We start from the raw sequence: 15,242 nt of genomic DNA, 5'->3' as shown, positions 1-15,242 counted from the left end.
AGACACTCCCATCTGAGAGAGCACTGCCCCAATACCCATCTCAGAGGCATCCACCTCCACCACAAAAGGACGCTCTGGATCTGGGTGTCGCAGCACCTTGGCCGAGACAAATGCCCTTTTGAGACGGGCAAAAGCCGCTTTGGCCTCACGAGGCCAGTGAGCAACATCCGCCCCTTTCTTAGTGAGTGCCACCAAGGGCGCCACTATAGATGAAAATCCAGCGATAAATCGTCTATAAAAATTTGCAAAGCCCAGGAAACGCTGAAGCGCCTTCAAACTAGTGGGCTGCACCCAATCCAGGACTGCCTGTACCTTGGAACCCTCCATTTGGAAACCTTCTGGGGAGATAATATATCCTAGAAATGCGATTTGCTGAACTTCAAATTCGCACTTCTCCAGCTTCGCCCCAAGCCGGTGGTCTCTGAGTTTCTGGAGGACTAAGCGTACATGCTTCCGATGTTCCTCCAGGGAATGGGAGAAGATTAGGATGTCATCTAAGTATACAACTAAGAATCTATCCAAATATTCCCTGAGCACATCGTTCATGAAATCCTGGAAGACTGCCGGGGCATTACAGAGCCCAAAAGGCATCACCAAATATTCATAATGCCCTGAGTGGGTATTAAAGGCAGTCTTCCATTCATCCCCCTCTCTTATTCGGATTAGATTGTACGCACCGCGTAGGTCAATCTTAGAAAAAATGGTGGCAGTACGAAGCTGGTCAAACAAGACCGAAATGAGAGGCAGTGGGTATGAGTTTTTAATCGTGATACGGTTCAATTCCCTGAAGTCGATGCAGGGTCGAAATGAACCGTCCTTTTTACCCACGAAGAAGAACCCCGACCCAACTGGAGACTGTGAAGGTCTGATAAATCCTTTAGCCAAGTTCTCCTGAATGTACTCTGCCATAGCCTGAGTCTCAGGACGTGATAGGGAGTACAACCTGCTCTTGGGAAGCTTAGCATTCGGCAACAAATTAATGGCACAGTCATAGGGGCGATGGGGAGGTAGTACCTCTGCAACTTTTTTGGAGAACACGTCCGCAAAATCTGCATAACACCCTGGCAATCCTGGCAAACTTAGCTGCGAGAGCCTGACTGGAAGGCTCAAGCAACTCCTGAAACAATCAGTACCCCAACTAAGAATCTCCCCAGAGACCCAGTCAAATTGAGGATTGTGGGCCCTTAACCAGAGTAACCCCAACACCAATGGGGCAAAAGTACAGACAGTCACATAAAAGGACAATTTTTCAGAGTGTGTGGCTCCAATAAACAAAGAAATCTGGCTAGTGCAAGAGGTAATTTTACCCTGGGATAATGGTTCCCCGTTTAACCCACAAATCTCAATTTCCGACGCCAAGGGTACTAAGGAAACAGAGTGTTTCAGGGCGAATTGGCGGTCCATAAAAACCCCGTCGGCCCCACTGTCCACAAAGGCCCCAGTCTTGACAGTTTGACCGAGGATCTTCAAGGTCACCGGAATGATAAAAGTCTTCTTGGGAAATTCTGACTTCTGGCCTGACAGGATATTTCCCATCACCCTCAGGCCCTGAAGTTTTCCGGCTTTTCTGGGCATGATACTACCACATGACCCTTATTCCCACAGTACAAACACAACCCCTGCTGTCTCCTCCGCGTCTTCTCACGCGAGGAGAGGCGGGTAGCCCCAATCTGCATAGGCTCCTTGGAAAATTCCTCAGAGTCTGAGGTTCCCTTGGGAAAGAAGGAAACCTCGGTCTCCCTTTCAAGCCTACGCTCTCTCAGCCGTCTATCCACCCGGATGGATAACTGCATGAGCTGATCCAAGCTATCAGGCAAGAGATATTGTACCAGTTGGTCTTTTATCTGGTTAGAAAGACCTCTTCGGTACTGGTGTCTCAGGGCTGGGTCATTCCACTGGGTATCATGGGCCAACCTCCGAAACTCCGTACAGTAAACCTCAACTGGCCTTCGCCCTTGCTTAAGGATCGAAATCTGAGCCTCGGCTGAGGCCGTCTTGTCAGGGTCATCATACAACATGCCCAGTGCCGTAAAAAAAGCATCAACACTTTTAAGCGACGGACAGTCAGGCTGCAACCCATATGCCCAGACCTGTGGGTCTCCTTGTAGCAAGGAAATCACTATGCCCACCCGCTGAATCTCTGACCCAGAAGACTGAGGCCTAAGCTGGAAATATAACTTGCAGCTCTCCTTGAAACAAAAGAACTGCGAGCGATCTCCAGAAAAACGATCCGGAAGATTTACTTTCGGCTCCTTAACCCCTGAAGGTGCTGCTGCTGCGGGAGCTCTGCCAGTGGCCTGGGAGGTGTGCATTTTAATGGACAAATCATTAAATTGACGAGTCAGGACCTGCACCTGATCGACCACATGTTGCAACGTATTTTGAGGGGTATGCTCCATATTCCCACAAAATTTCAACAGGAGTATTGGGCTGCTGAATATGTTATGCACACCAGTGCCTGCAGGAATGTACTGGTGTTTGAACTGTTATGCACACCAGTGCCTGCAGGAATGTACTGGTGTCTGAACAGAGAGGGATGCAAAACAAATGAACTCACAGACAGACTGGGAAATATGACATAACGTACACAGAAGGTGATAGGGTAACAAAACCAACACAGAGTGAACAGAGAAGCCCAGAGGCTAAGAAACTGGGTGTCTCCCTAGTATTAGAAATGCTCAGATGGAAAAAGCAAGATGTTGTGTTTTAATACGTAGAGAACCCGAAATGCTGTTGCTAAGGGCAACAGCAAAACCCTAAAGGGTTACCAACGGGTGTGGCAGTAAACTCCTCGGTCAGAGATGGAATAATAGACACAAGGAGAGTCTCCACAATCCTAATTCTCACTTGCAGGGCCCAGGTACAGCTTACTGCCACTAAACTGACACATGGACACCCTGCACAGTGAGAGAGGATTAAGCAGGCAGGTCTGAAAGTACAGCCACAAACCTGCTGGGTTCACAGAATATCAAAAGAACCTCAGCAGGCTAAATGACTGACTCCAGTCTTACTGCTAGGTCTGGATTGGCAGAGTGTAGTACCAAATCCCCAGGCCTATTTGCAGTAAGCAACAACAAATACAAAGCTACACAGTACTGGCTAACTTTCAGGAACTGACTAACCAACAAAGATTCAGCAGCATCTGCTTAACCTGAGAAGAGGCCTTATAAAGCAGGTGCTGTCCACGCCCCCCTCAGACCTCACAGACTGTGAGCACAAAAACCAGCACCGGATCCCCTGCCTGTAACCACTGCACAGCAAAAGACCCGAACCGGAGTATCAGCTGCGATCAGGTTACTCCGCTAGCACTTGTCTCCCGGTTGCCATGACGATGTGGCAGCACAGGGCAGGAGACCCTAACACCTGGTCCACCGACCCTGGAGAGAGTGTTGCTCTAACACCGTGCCCAAGCCCTGCAGACTGGCATCCGTTGTCAGGAGGAACCAGTTGGAGATCCAGAAGGGACAGCCCCTGCTCAACTGTTGGTCTTGTAGCCACCAGCTCAGTGTCGGACGAACCTCCGCCGTTAAGGAGATCATTTGAGACCTGATCCGATGAGGCAGGCCATCCCACTTGGAAAGGATTAACCTCTGCAGAGGGCGGGAATTAAATTGAGCGTACTCTACCATGTCAAAAGCCGACACCATGAGGCCTAGTACTTTCATCGCCGAGTGTATTGAAGTTTCAGGACTTTCTCTGGAGACAAAAACAATCATTGGCTGTGTGTGTCCAGCAGTGTCCACAGGTGTACCATGCTCCGAGCAGGGACCAGTGAGGACTTTTTCCAGTTGATGAGCCACCTGTGGGCTTGTAGGAATTGGGCCGTCAGTTCCAGGTGACTGTGGAGAACCTCTTGGGAGTTCACAAGGATCAGCAAGTCATCCAGATATGGCAGGATCCTGATTCCCTGATGGCAGAGTAGGGCCTTCATCATGGCCATGACCTTGGTGAAGATCCGAGATGCCGTGGCCAAACCAAAAGTTAGGGCCTGAAATTGATAATGTAGGTTGCCAATAGCAAACCGCAGATAATGCTGATGTGATATGACAATAGGTATGTGCAGGTAAGCATCCTGTATGTCCAGGGATACCATACAGTCTTCGGGTTCCATGGCCAGCACAGCAGAGCGCAGAGTTTCCATACGAATTTGGATACTCTCACAGATTTGTTCAATGATTTGAGGTTGAGTATAGGCCGGAAGGACCCATTTGGCTTCGAAACTAGAAGCAGGGTCAAATAGTATCCCCTGCCTCTCTGAGACAGAGGTACCGGCACTACCACTACTGTATCCAGGAGGGATTGTACAACCAAGTGTAAAGCTTGCGCATTTAACGGATCCGAAGGGATAACCGCTGTGCAAAACTGGCGAGGGGGACGTCTCTTGAAAGAGATTGCGTATCCGTGAGAGATAACTTCCCGCACCCAGGCGTCCGAAGTGGTCTTTAACAAGGCCTGGGCAAACTGCAGAAGTCGGCCTCCCGCCCCGTCATGCAGCAGGCTTGTCTTGTTTGGAAGCAGGCTGATGGGGGGCCCAGGATTGTTTAGATTTGGGCTTAGTGGTTTTGGATGCACAGCCTGTCTCAGGTATGCCTGACATTTTGCTTTCCCTGGAAGTCAAAATGAACGAAAAGTGGTACTCTTGGCCTTCAGAGCAGAAGGATTAGTACTTGGGAGAAACGCAGTCTTGGCAGTCGCCAAGTCAGTCACAATCTTGTTCAGATCCTCCCCAAATAGGAGGTCTCCCTTAAAAGGGAGAACCTCCGAGGTCTTTTTGGTGTCCAGGTCCACCTTCCAGGACCTCAACCACAAAATTCAGCGAGCCAGGATAGACGTAGTAGACGCCTTGGCCGCCATTACACCTGCATCAGAGGCCGCCTCCTGAATATAGTGGGAGGCTGTGGTAATATAAGACAGATTTGTCTGGCAGTGTCAGAAAAATCCTGAGGCAGCTCATCCTCAATTGCCTGAACCCATGCTTAAATTCCTTTCGCAGCCCAGGAGGCTGCCATAGTGGGTCTATGTACTGCACCGGTAAGAGAGTAAATACACTTCAGGCAACTCTCCACACGCTTATCCGTCGGTTCCTTCAGTGAGGTGACAGTGGTCATATGCAGAGTAGATGACACCACAAGAAGGGTGACATGAGAGTCCACCGGCGGTGGAGTTTCCCCTTGTTACTCAACTCCGCAGGGATAGGATAACGAGCTATAATCTTTTTAGACAGGGAAAATTTCTTTCCTGGAGATGACCAGGATTCCTGACGTATGTCAATTAAATGGTCAGAATGTGGTAATACTACTTTAGCAAACTTCTGACGTTTGAACTTATCAGGTTTCTTAGATGCAGTAGAAGGCTCGATCTCATCATCTATTTGGAGAATCAGCTTAATAGCCTACACTAGGTCATGAACATCAACCTGGGTTGTAGATATCTCATCAGAAGCAACTGTATCCGTGTCTGACGGATCAGTACATTCCCCATCCTCATTGGAAGAATTATCCGAAATATTATTGGATTGTGAGGAAGAAATAGCCCACTTAGATGACCCCTTGGCCCCAGAGGGGTGTGAGGTAGACTTTTGTCTAACCAAAGATTGATTTAATTGTTATAACTGGGTAGACAGAGTGTCCGCCCAGGGCGGATTAACTACAGGGACAATATGTGGCTGCAATGGAACAGTAGGTCCCACAGGGGGCGTAAGACGTGTTACAAGTGTATTCAGCATACTTGAGAATGCTGCCCAAGGTGGGTCCTGTTGGCCACAGGTGCTGCGGGTTGACTGGGAAGTGTATGGCACCCAGTGCCTGAACCAGCAGCTATAACTTCCCCCTCAGGTAAATCCGTGGTGCCAGCACTGCAGGATGCAGAGGAGTCTGCGGATTTCCCGCCCTGTGTGGCAGACATTATAGGGAATGTAGCCTTAGAGTGTAACAGTACAATATAGCCAGACAAACACAATACCTGCAAATAACCCCCTGTTTTATGTGACAGTAAATACAGGGCACAAACAGAGGATTTAAGCGGTATGAAAAAAAATACCAAACCGTATATACTGTGTAGCACTATATATATATATATATATATATATATATATATATATATGAAAAAGAGGATAAGGTGGTTTTAAGCGACCAGTGGTGTCTAATACTAATAGGAGACTCAAATTTAAAAGAAAATATTTTTAATAAATCTAATATGCACCAATAAAAACAAATAAAATAGTAGCCCTATTACAAGGAGCCAGAAAAGTTACTAAAACTGTATATAAGACATAAGTTAGTATAAAATTAGTAATACAAACTTAAATAAGACAAGAGGAAAAAACGTCCTAAAAGTAAAAAATTGGACATAAGATCAGCATAAAAAGTATATAAATAAGGTTCTTAGCTTTGTGAGAGGGTATGTATCATAGCAACCAACGCGTTTCGTCATATCTGGACTTCATCAAGGGGTGACAAACAACTGGGACAGCTCATCTATATATACCTGTATTAGTAAGGAAGTGATAGCTACATCACTTCCTGTCAATTAACAGGTGTCAGATTTCATATATTGTTTAAACATTTAAAACGTAGTGGCAATACTCCTATAGCATAGTGTCACTATGCTGAGTAAAACCGCTTTGTAGATAACTGTTTTCTGTGTATTTAAAGTTATAAAAAGCACTGATATAGTTCAAAGTCCCGGACTTCCTGTCCGGATCGCGGGTGACGTCACGTCCGCCCCACTTCCGGCGTCCGGCATTCTTCATTGCGCATGCGCCGAGTGCGGGTTGTGGAGGGTTCTTGTCCGGCATCCAATGCGCATGCGCCTGTTCTCCCATCTAGTAACAGTGGCTGGAAACGTGTGTGCAGTAGCGGCGGCCATTTTCTTGGAGTGCATTCCCCCAGACATTTAGTTGTACAGTCATGTGGTCGCGGCGGCCATTTTGGATATGATTGTTCATAATGGAAATGAGTATATAGCCGAAAATAAAGAGAAACCATGTTTCAGAAAGAGTATTTATGCGAATATTTCGTATTCATATTTAATTCTACTGGTACCTCTGGTCCCACTGGTCGCTTAAAACCACCTTATCCTCTTTTTCGTTTACACTGTACATGAAACACCTTACTTCTTTCTTTCTTTAAGGTGTAGCTGACGCCTGAATATTATAAAGGGAGTGTCTAGAAAAAGGAGACTTTTTTGTTCATTTATAAATATCCTGGACTACATTCTAGTATAATTTGGTATCGCGGTTAAGCGCCGATAAGCTTTCCCCCATCAATATATATATATATATATATATATATATATATGAAACCCTGACGCACCTAGCCCCTCAGGGTACAAGAACAAGTATACTGCTTACTGCTATCTGAATATTTAGTACAAGTATACATCACAGAATACTTGTACTAAATATGATGTGTAGAATACTTAAGTGCCTGTAAATGCACAGCGTTGAAGAGACAGGCGGCTCTTTACAGAGGAGACAGAGCCCTGCAGTCCCAGAGATCATCTCAGCTACTAGTGAAGATAGCACCAAAATCTCTGTCAGGGAGTGTGAAATGCAGCTCCAGGGTAGGAATACCAGCAGTAGATGGCGCCCAGAGCTGGGGGAGGGGCTACAGGTCAGCGCCTTATCCCCAAAGCTGGGCCTCACCACCGGGTACTGTGGTGCCTATGTAAAACAGATTTTTGTAAATCTGACCTTTGCTCCCTGCCCTGGTGAATATAGTGGGGTCCCTGTGCAGTACAGTGTCCACCGCAGTGGCGCGGTCCGTCTCCTGGGACCGCGACCGGAAAGCGATTTACCGACGCGTCCCACCTGGGAGACTCTCTTACCTCCTCCCTGATGTGCAGCCACGCGATCCTGGAGAGCATCAGCAGTGGTGTGCCTGATGACCGCTGCGTCTCCACTGCAAGTACCAGGGAACCCGGCTGAGGGAGTATGCAGCGCTGTTGGGGACATAAACAGTGCTGCGGCCCTTGAAATCTTCTTTAAAAAAAAGTTCTTTTTAGGGCTGCCTAGCGCAGCCCCACCTGTTAGTGACCTGCTCTGGCACCAACTTACAAACTGAGCTCCAGTGCCTGGAGGTGGGGTTATAGAGGAGGTGGTGCAGTGCATCCTGGGAACAGTCAAAGCTTTAGCTTTTATTCCCTGTGGAATCCCAGTGTAACCCGCTGCAGAAATAAGCAGTGTTCTCTGTACCACAATGCCCAGGTGTGTGCACAGCATCACATCACACAAGGGGCCTGAGAGGACCTGGTGCTTAACTAAATCTCATCCTTATTGTTACTCCAATATTTTTGAGTCAATAAACTTAATGGTGAAGAAGTTTTTTTAGTATCTCAGAGGATGCAATAAAAAAAATGCTCTTTTCCTGTCACACTAGAGTGCTTCAGTTGTACAAACTGCTAAAGCATTCAATGGCTATGGCCCTCATTTCGAGTTGATCGCTCGCTAGCTACTTTTAGCAGCCATGCAAACGCATAGTCGCCGCCCACGGGGGGAGTGTATTTTCACTTTGCAAGAGTGCGAACGCCTGTGCAGCCGAGCGGTACAAAAACATTTTGTGCAAAACAAGACCAGCCCTGTAGTTACTTATTCTGTGCGATGATTGCAGCAACGAAGGTCCCGGAATTGACGTCAGATACCTGCAAACGCCTGGACACGCCTGCGTTTTTCCAAACACTCCCAGAAAACAATCAGTTGACAACCATAAATGCCCTCTTCCTGTCAATCTCCTTGTGATCGGCTGTGCGAATGGAATCTTCGCTAGATCCAGTGCACAGCAGCTATGCTCTTTGTGCCCATACGACGCACATGCACATTGCGGCGCATACGCATGCGCAATTTTGACGTTTTTTTTACCTGATCGCTGCGCTGCGAAAATCCGCTGCGAGCGATCGACTCGGAATGACCCCCAATATGCACAGAGTCAGGGGCATCTGTGTGCGGTCTTAATTTTCTTCTCATAGACAGGAGTTGCCAGCATACTCAGGATCCTTGATTACTTTGAGGAAATCTGTCTCACTATCCACACAACGCTAGGTAAAAGAAAAGGCCATATCCTTTTTCTGTATCTGCATGTTAATCCTGCGTTATGTAAGTACTCCCATGTGCACAGGTGGCGCTTTATACAAGAATCTAGTCTGCAGACATCTCATTGTCACTTCGCCATTCATTAATGCCATTAAGGTAGAATTAGTGCTTACTCAGAGGTCATCTATTTTGTTGTTTAATATTTAGTTAATGAATGTTTTACATAATTACATTACAACATAGTAATTTACTATTAGCATGCTTGATGTGCTTTTAAGTGCATTGACAGGTATATAGTATAAAATTACATCAATCTTTAAATGAAGTAAATATGGATTCTAGCGCTACCAACAAGGATTGGGAAAGAAACTTTCAGCCCTCGATCTCCATTTTCAAAGTATACCCTTTAAAGAGTTAATGATATTAGTCAATGTTTCGAAAAATGAAATGGAAAAATCCCATAATTGAGATTTACTAGATACTTTTTAAAACACATTGCAGGGCTGAGGTTCACACTTATGAGCTCAGTAGAAAAGACACACACAAGAAAATGAATATATAACATATTTATGCATATATATCAAGTCACAGGCATATACAGATGTATGCATACAATTTTTTTGCGGGCATACACAAATAAACAGACTTGTACCCAACTAAATGTAAACTTTGCATTCAAGTTTACCTTATCTTTTGCATGTAAGCACAAAAGTGAGCATCCTGGTTTCCACTATACATACTGTAAATTGGATGAAAAGAAAATCAGTACAATCTGGGATCTTTACACTTGAGATTTATTGTGCATATTCAGACTATATTTTAATTAATGTGTTTTTTCTTTAAATATAAAAACATCTGAGGATTCACTACAGTACAAAAGGCTTCATAAAGAAGACCTCATGAACCTTTCATATAGACGGGTTAAGGATTGAAACAGGGGCGGCGCAAGATTTACTCACCCAGTGTTTTCTATTGTGTTCTGTTTGTTATCATGTTTGGTGTCTTGTGTTGCGTTTGTACTTGCAGCCTTATGGTTGCGCCCAGTTTGGTTTATTTGTCTTTTAAACAAATATAAATATTCCCCTAAATCTTTTATTGTGAGTCTAAAGGAGCAATGTATCCTCCATGGACACACTGCGAGCGTGGGGATCCGGCAGGGTGTCAGCATTGGCAAGTGCACACACACTTGCCGATGCTGGCAACGATGAGCGACGGTGAGGGGGGAAAGCGGGGCCATGCTGCTTTCGGCAGCATGGCATTGTTCGCCAGCTAATCAGATCATTCTGCATGCTCAAGAGATCTAAGGAGGTGATGAACGGCCTGCGGGTGAGTGCACCGCGTTTTTTACATGCCCACACATGGACCATTTTTAAATGATGTGTCATTCCGTTCAGTCGGAAATTTCCACTTGCTAAATAGTGCAATACCCAAGTGAGTGGAAAAACTCTAGAGAGAATGTATCTAACATTACCTGATTTGAACAAAAAACTTCCTGCTTGCTGCTTCAGGGACAAGTGCTCTATAAAACATGTCCCTTTAACAGCAAGCAAGAGGGTTTTTGTACAAAGAGTATATCAACCACCCCTACCACATCGGATTGATAGCAGCAGTTTTCAAATGCACTGACTCAATATAGGCATGTATGTAGTTTAATTAGAAAAAAATTGTCTTTCGGTCTCTTACTTTAAAATAGATAAACATTTTCTACGAAGCTGATCATATATATTACTAAAAACCGCATTCTTTAATCTCTAACTGCTTGCTTCACCTAAATTTTTTCCTGTAAAGAATGATTTTGTAAAAATCTTTAATTATTGTTTCTTTCTCCTTGCAATGTAGACTCAGAAATGGGTGACTGGTCAATTTTGGGACGTCTTTTAACAGAGGTCCAGAATCATTCAACTGTTATTGGAAAAATATGGCTAACGATGCTCCTCATTTTTCGAATTCTCCTAGTAACACTGGTGGGAGATGCTATGTATGGAGATGAACAATCTAAATTCACTTGCAATACCCTTCAGCCAGGTTGCAACAATGTATGTTATGATAGCTTTGCCCCTGTCTCACATTTTAGGTTCTGGATATTCCAGATAGTCTTGGTATCAACACCTTCCATTTTTTACATAATCTATGTTCTGCACAAAATTGCTAAAGATGAGAAGACTGAACTAGAAAGGGCCTACGTCATGGAACTTCTTCAAAGCATATCAATTGGTGAACATTTACCTAAGAGTAGAAAAAGCCCGGATGCAGATGAACAGGAAGAAGTCAAGGACATTTCCAGGAAAGGAGATATGTTTAAGCCAAAACTCACTACCGATCCTAGCCGAGGGCCCATTCCAGTGTTTGATAAGATGCACATTATATATATTGTTCATGTGGTTCTCAGGTCAATTATGGAGATGGCATTCTTAGTCGGTCAATACTATCTTTATGGTTTTGAAGTTCCTCATCTTTTCCAATGTCAAAGCTACCCTTGTCCCACCAAAACTGATTGTTTTGTCTCCAGGGCTACCGAGAAGACAGTCTTCCTTAACTTTATGTTTGGAGTTGGTCTTGGGTGTTTTATTCTGAATATTGTTGAGTTGCATTACTTGGGGTGGTTCTATGTATTTCGGATTTTAGCACTTGCCTGTAACAGTTGTTGTGAATTCAAGAGCAGGAAGAAGAAGAGGCCCATCGTGCTTTACCCTGAGCAGAATAATCTGCTTATTCATTTAAAAGACACTATACAAGAAAGGTTTGTCCTAAAGACATCATCAAGTCTTTCCCCGGAGAAAATAAGCTTCCTGCCTACGACACCAGCAAACACCATATCCTTCACAAGTGAAGATTATAATGATGCTACCTCAAGAAAGAGTCCAGACATTAAGCAGGGTAACTTAGCTAAAATAAACAAGATGAAGAAGTCCTGGCTATAAAAAGTCAAATCACAGTAATGTCATAATATTATTAAGATAATTTTGCAGAATGTTTGGTAATTTGTGTCTATAAATTACATTTTCTGTGAAATATGTTTCAAATTCAACTTGGAATTTTACAGCACTTTCCAGACCATTATATTACAATGTTTCTAGATACAATTAAATGTTGTCTAGGGGCTGTTTAGCATGTGCCTCAGAGATAAAGTGGGGAGCAGTTTTAAGAAGGAAAGGCCCCATTTCCACAGTAGAGGAGTATGATTGGACCACGTGATGGGTAAATTGACACTGCTCAGGAATGCTCTATCATCCACTTGTCAGACATAATTAAATTCATGCATGTGTAAAAATTATGGGCTGTGGAAAAGTAGGAATGATCATGTCCAATTGGATTCTGTACCCTCCAAATGTCAAATTCTGCCAAAAAGTTGCGAAAGGCCAGGGAGCAACCCATTAAAAATCAAGAGGCAGAAGCAGGTAGCTGTTGAGATCAATCCCGTTTAGGGTCGGGAAATAAATTAGAATCTCTAAGTACTATAAATTGGCCTCTCCAAAGCTTCTTAACACACTCTCATAAAAAATAAGACATGATTAGAATTAGAGGTATAGACAGAGACAATAGTGACTCACTTCTCAAGGATACCATATATCTCCTATATAATAGCCCAGATCTGTGACTTTGTGACTCATTTGCTAATGCTGGGCGGAGTCACAACACTGGGCGGAGTTAGTCAAATGAGTCACAGATCTGGGCAAATCTATAGGAGACTAGGAGCAGAAGCAGATAGTATGGGCATGGCACAGGCAGGGGTGCATACCTCCCAGCTTTCTTCAGGCAGACAGGGGTGCATACCTCCCAGCTTTCTGCAGGCAGAAGGAGGGACACACGTGCGGTGAAAAGGGGGCGTAGCAAACAAAAAGGGGGCGTGGCTTCACGGGAGGGCCCCCGTTTTCGTCAGTGAGGGGGCATGCCCAGCACTCTGTGAGCTGCTGGCATGCCTCCAGGGGCGGATTATGAGTCCGGGGGGCCCAGGGCACTTGAGACAGTGGAGCCCTATCTCATTGCTGTGCCTGCTGTGGGGTTGGGGGCGTGGCATAATCGCGGCTCGCGTGGCCACGCCCCTTTCTGCAAATTATGGGATTTTTTTTTTTTATGGAATTTTGGCCCCTCAGCTAGGGCTAAATCCAGAGGAGGTGGTCGCTCCCCCCTACACACCCACACAGGCAGAAGAAAGCAGGGAGACTGCTGCCTCCCTGCAACACCACAGACCTGCCAACACGCAGCAGCGTGTGCTGACTGTAGCACAATGCTGCCGCTGGCAGGACGGGGGAGCTTCTGAGCTGGGACAGAGCTACTCCAGCCGGGGGGCCCCTTAAAACTGTGGGGCCCACGGTACGTACCCCCTGCCCCCCCCCTTAATCCGGCTCTGCTGCCGGAACCCCGGGACAGTTGGGAGGTATGGGGGTATGTGAGGGGATATGCCGTACAGACAGACGGGCACCGGCTCACTGTGTGCTTGACCCCCCACATCAGCATACTCAGCAGGGTCTCTCTGGCGCGAAGGAGCATCACTTTCTAGCACACTTCACGCTTCTTAGCTGCAGTTTTGTGGGGCACCTGCCGCTGTGCAGGTTCCGTACTGCCTCTGTTATCTCCAGCCCTGGCAACCCCACCACTAGCTGCAGCGCTGCCGCCCACAGTGAGGTGCGCCCAGCTCCTTCACACACTTTAGCCAGCGGATAGCGCTGCAGAAGTCCGAGCTGCTTGCAGGCTCCGACCCCCTCCTCCCTCCAGCCGCAGCGTCTCCTGGGAGCTAACCAGTCACTCCCAGTCTCCCCTTACCACAGTGCCCAGCAGCCGCGAGGTCCGCGCCGCGTGCATGCTATGACCCCCTCCTCCCTCCAGTCGCAGCGTCTCCTGGGGGCTAACCAGTCACTCCAAGTATCCCCTTACCACAGTGCCCGGCAGCTACGCGAGGTCTGCGGTGTGTGACTGAGGAGGGGGGGAGGGATGCTGACGGGCAGAGGAAGCAGGACTCCAGCCTGAGAGAGTCAGCCATGCCAAGTCTCCACCAGCAGCAGATCCCAACAGGTTGGAGTGGAACAGCAGCAGCCAGCAGCAGTGACTCCGGTAAGACACATCTGTCTGTCACCACTGTTTTTTCCCTAATACCAATCTCTCCCGTGCCCTGTGTTCTGTCATGTCCCCGTCAACCCTGGCCTTACCCTGTCACCCTTATCCTGGCCCTTTCACCCTTATGCTGGACCTGTTACCCCTATCCTGGCCCTGTCACTCCTGTGCTTGCCCTGTCAACCCTATACTGGCCCTGTCACCCCTGTCCTGGTCCTGCTGCCCCTACCCTGGTCCTGTCACCCCTATCCTGTCCCTGTCATTTCTGTCCTAGCCCCTGTCCTGGCCCCGTCACCCCTGTCCTGGCCCCGTCACCCCTGTTCTGACCCTGTCACTCCTGTCCTGGCCCTGTAACTGCATGCCCTCCAACTACCTTTTTGGCAGGTACAGTACCCGCAGCGCCTCCAGACCCCTCCTCAATGCACCACACCTCCGCACCTTCCCCTCCACCACATGCGACACTCCACCCCTCCCCCACACGCTGTGCCTCCAGACCCTCTACACCACCCGTGGCTCCCACTCCTATGCCCCTCCACCACCCACAGCACCTCCAGACCCCCTCCACCATCCACCCCCCATATATGTCTCCCCCCACACCTGCCCCCCTCCACCCGCAGCATCTGCCGTCCCCCCCTCAACCACCCCTCCCCCACCCATGGCACCCCCGCACCTGCCGTGCCTCCGGACCCCCTTCCCCATCCACGCACCACCCGTACCTGCCCCTCCCCTACCCATGGCGCCTCCGGACCCCCTACCCCACCCCCGGCACCCCCGCCCCTTCCCATCCCCGCACCTGCCCCTCTCCCACCCGTGGCACCCCTGCCACTCCCCCACCTACAGTGCCTCCGGACCCATCCCCCATCTGCAGCGCCCACTCCTCTGCCCCTCCCCGACCTGCAGCACCTCCCGACCCTTCCCCATCCGGGCCCCCCCCCCCCCGCTTCCGCCCCCCCTTAACCCGCAGCATCTACAGACACCCTCCATCATCCGCAGTCCCCCCCGCACCCGCTACATTCTGTACATCGTGCCCTGCAGGTGCTGTTCACGCCGTCGCAAGGTGTTGCACCTCCTTCACCATTGCACGCCCTTTCATTGTGCAATATTTAACCACTAACAAAGAAATGCAGGTAATATTCCATATAATACAAATATTGAACCCCAG

The 15,242-nt window shown here is 47.5% G+C and overlaps 2 protein-coding genes across 2 annotated transcripts in view; one reads left to right on the top strand and one right to left on the bottom strand.

The window, feature by feature from the left end:
• Nucleotides 1–15,242, bottom strand: part of CRYBA1 (crystallin beta A1) — a 390,148-nt gene that overhangs the window by 280,060 nt on the left and 94,846 nt on the right. The gene's annotated exons all lie outside the window — the stretch shown is intronic.
• Nucleotides 10,876–11,949, top strand: LOC135051334 (gap junction delta-2 protein-like). The gene has a single exon (XM_063957388.1). It carries the CDS (start codon nucleotides 10,876–10,878, stop codon nucleotides 11,947–11,949), a length of 1,074 nt encoding a protein of 357 aa, XP_063813458.1.

The sequence above is a fragment of the Pseudophryne corroboree genome, chromosome 2 (assembly GCF_028390025.1).
Source record: "Pseudophryne corroboree isolate aPseCor3 chromosome 2, aPseCor3.hap2, whole genome shotgun sequence".
Lineage (NCBI taxonomy): Eukaryota > Metazoa > Chordata > Amphibia > Anura > Myobatrachidae > Pseudophryne > Pseudophryne corroboree.
The sequence above is the reverse complement of the archived record's forward strand: the minus strand, read 5'-3'. Positions and strand labels throughout refer to the sequence as shown.

Bases quoted from the DNA above. Each gene is read 5' to 3' on its own strand.
- LOC135051334 (XM_063957388.1), top strand. From the start codon at position 10,876: ATGGGTGACTGGTCAATTTTGGGACGTCTTTTAACAGAGGTCCAGAAT.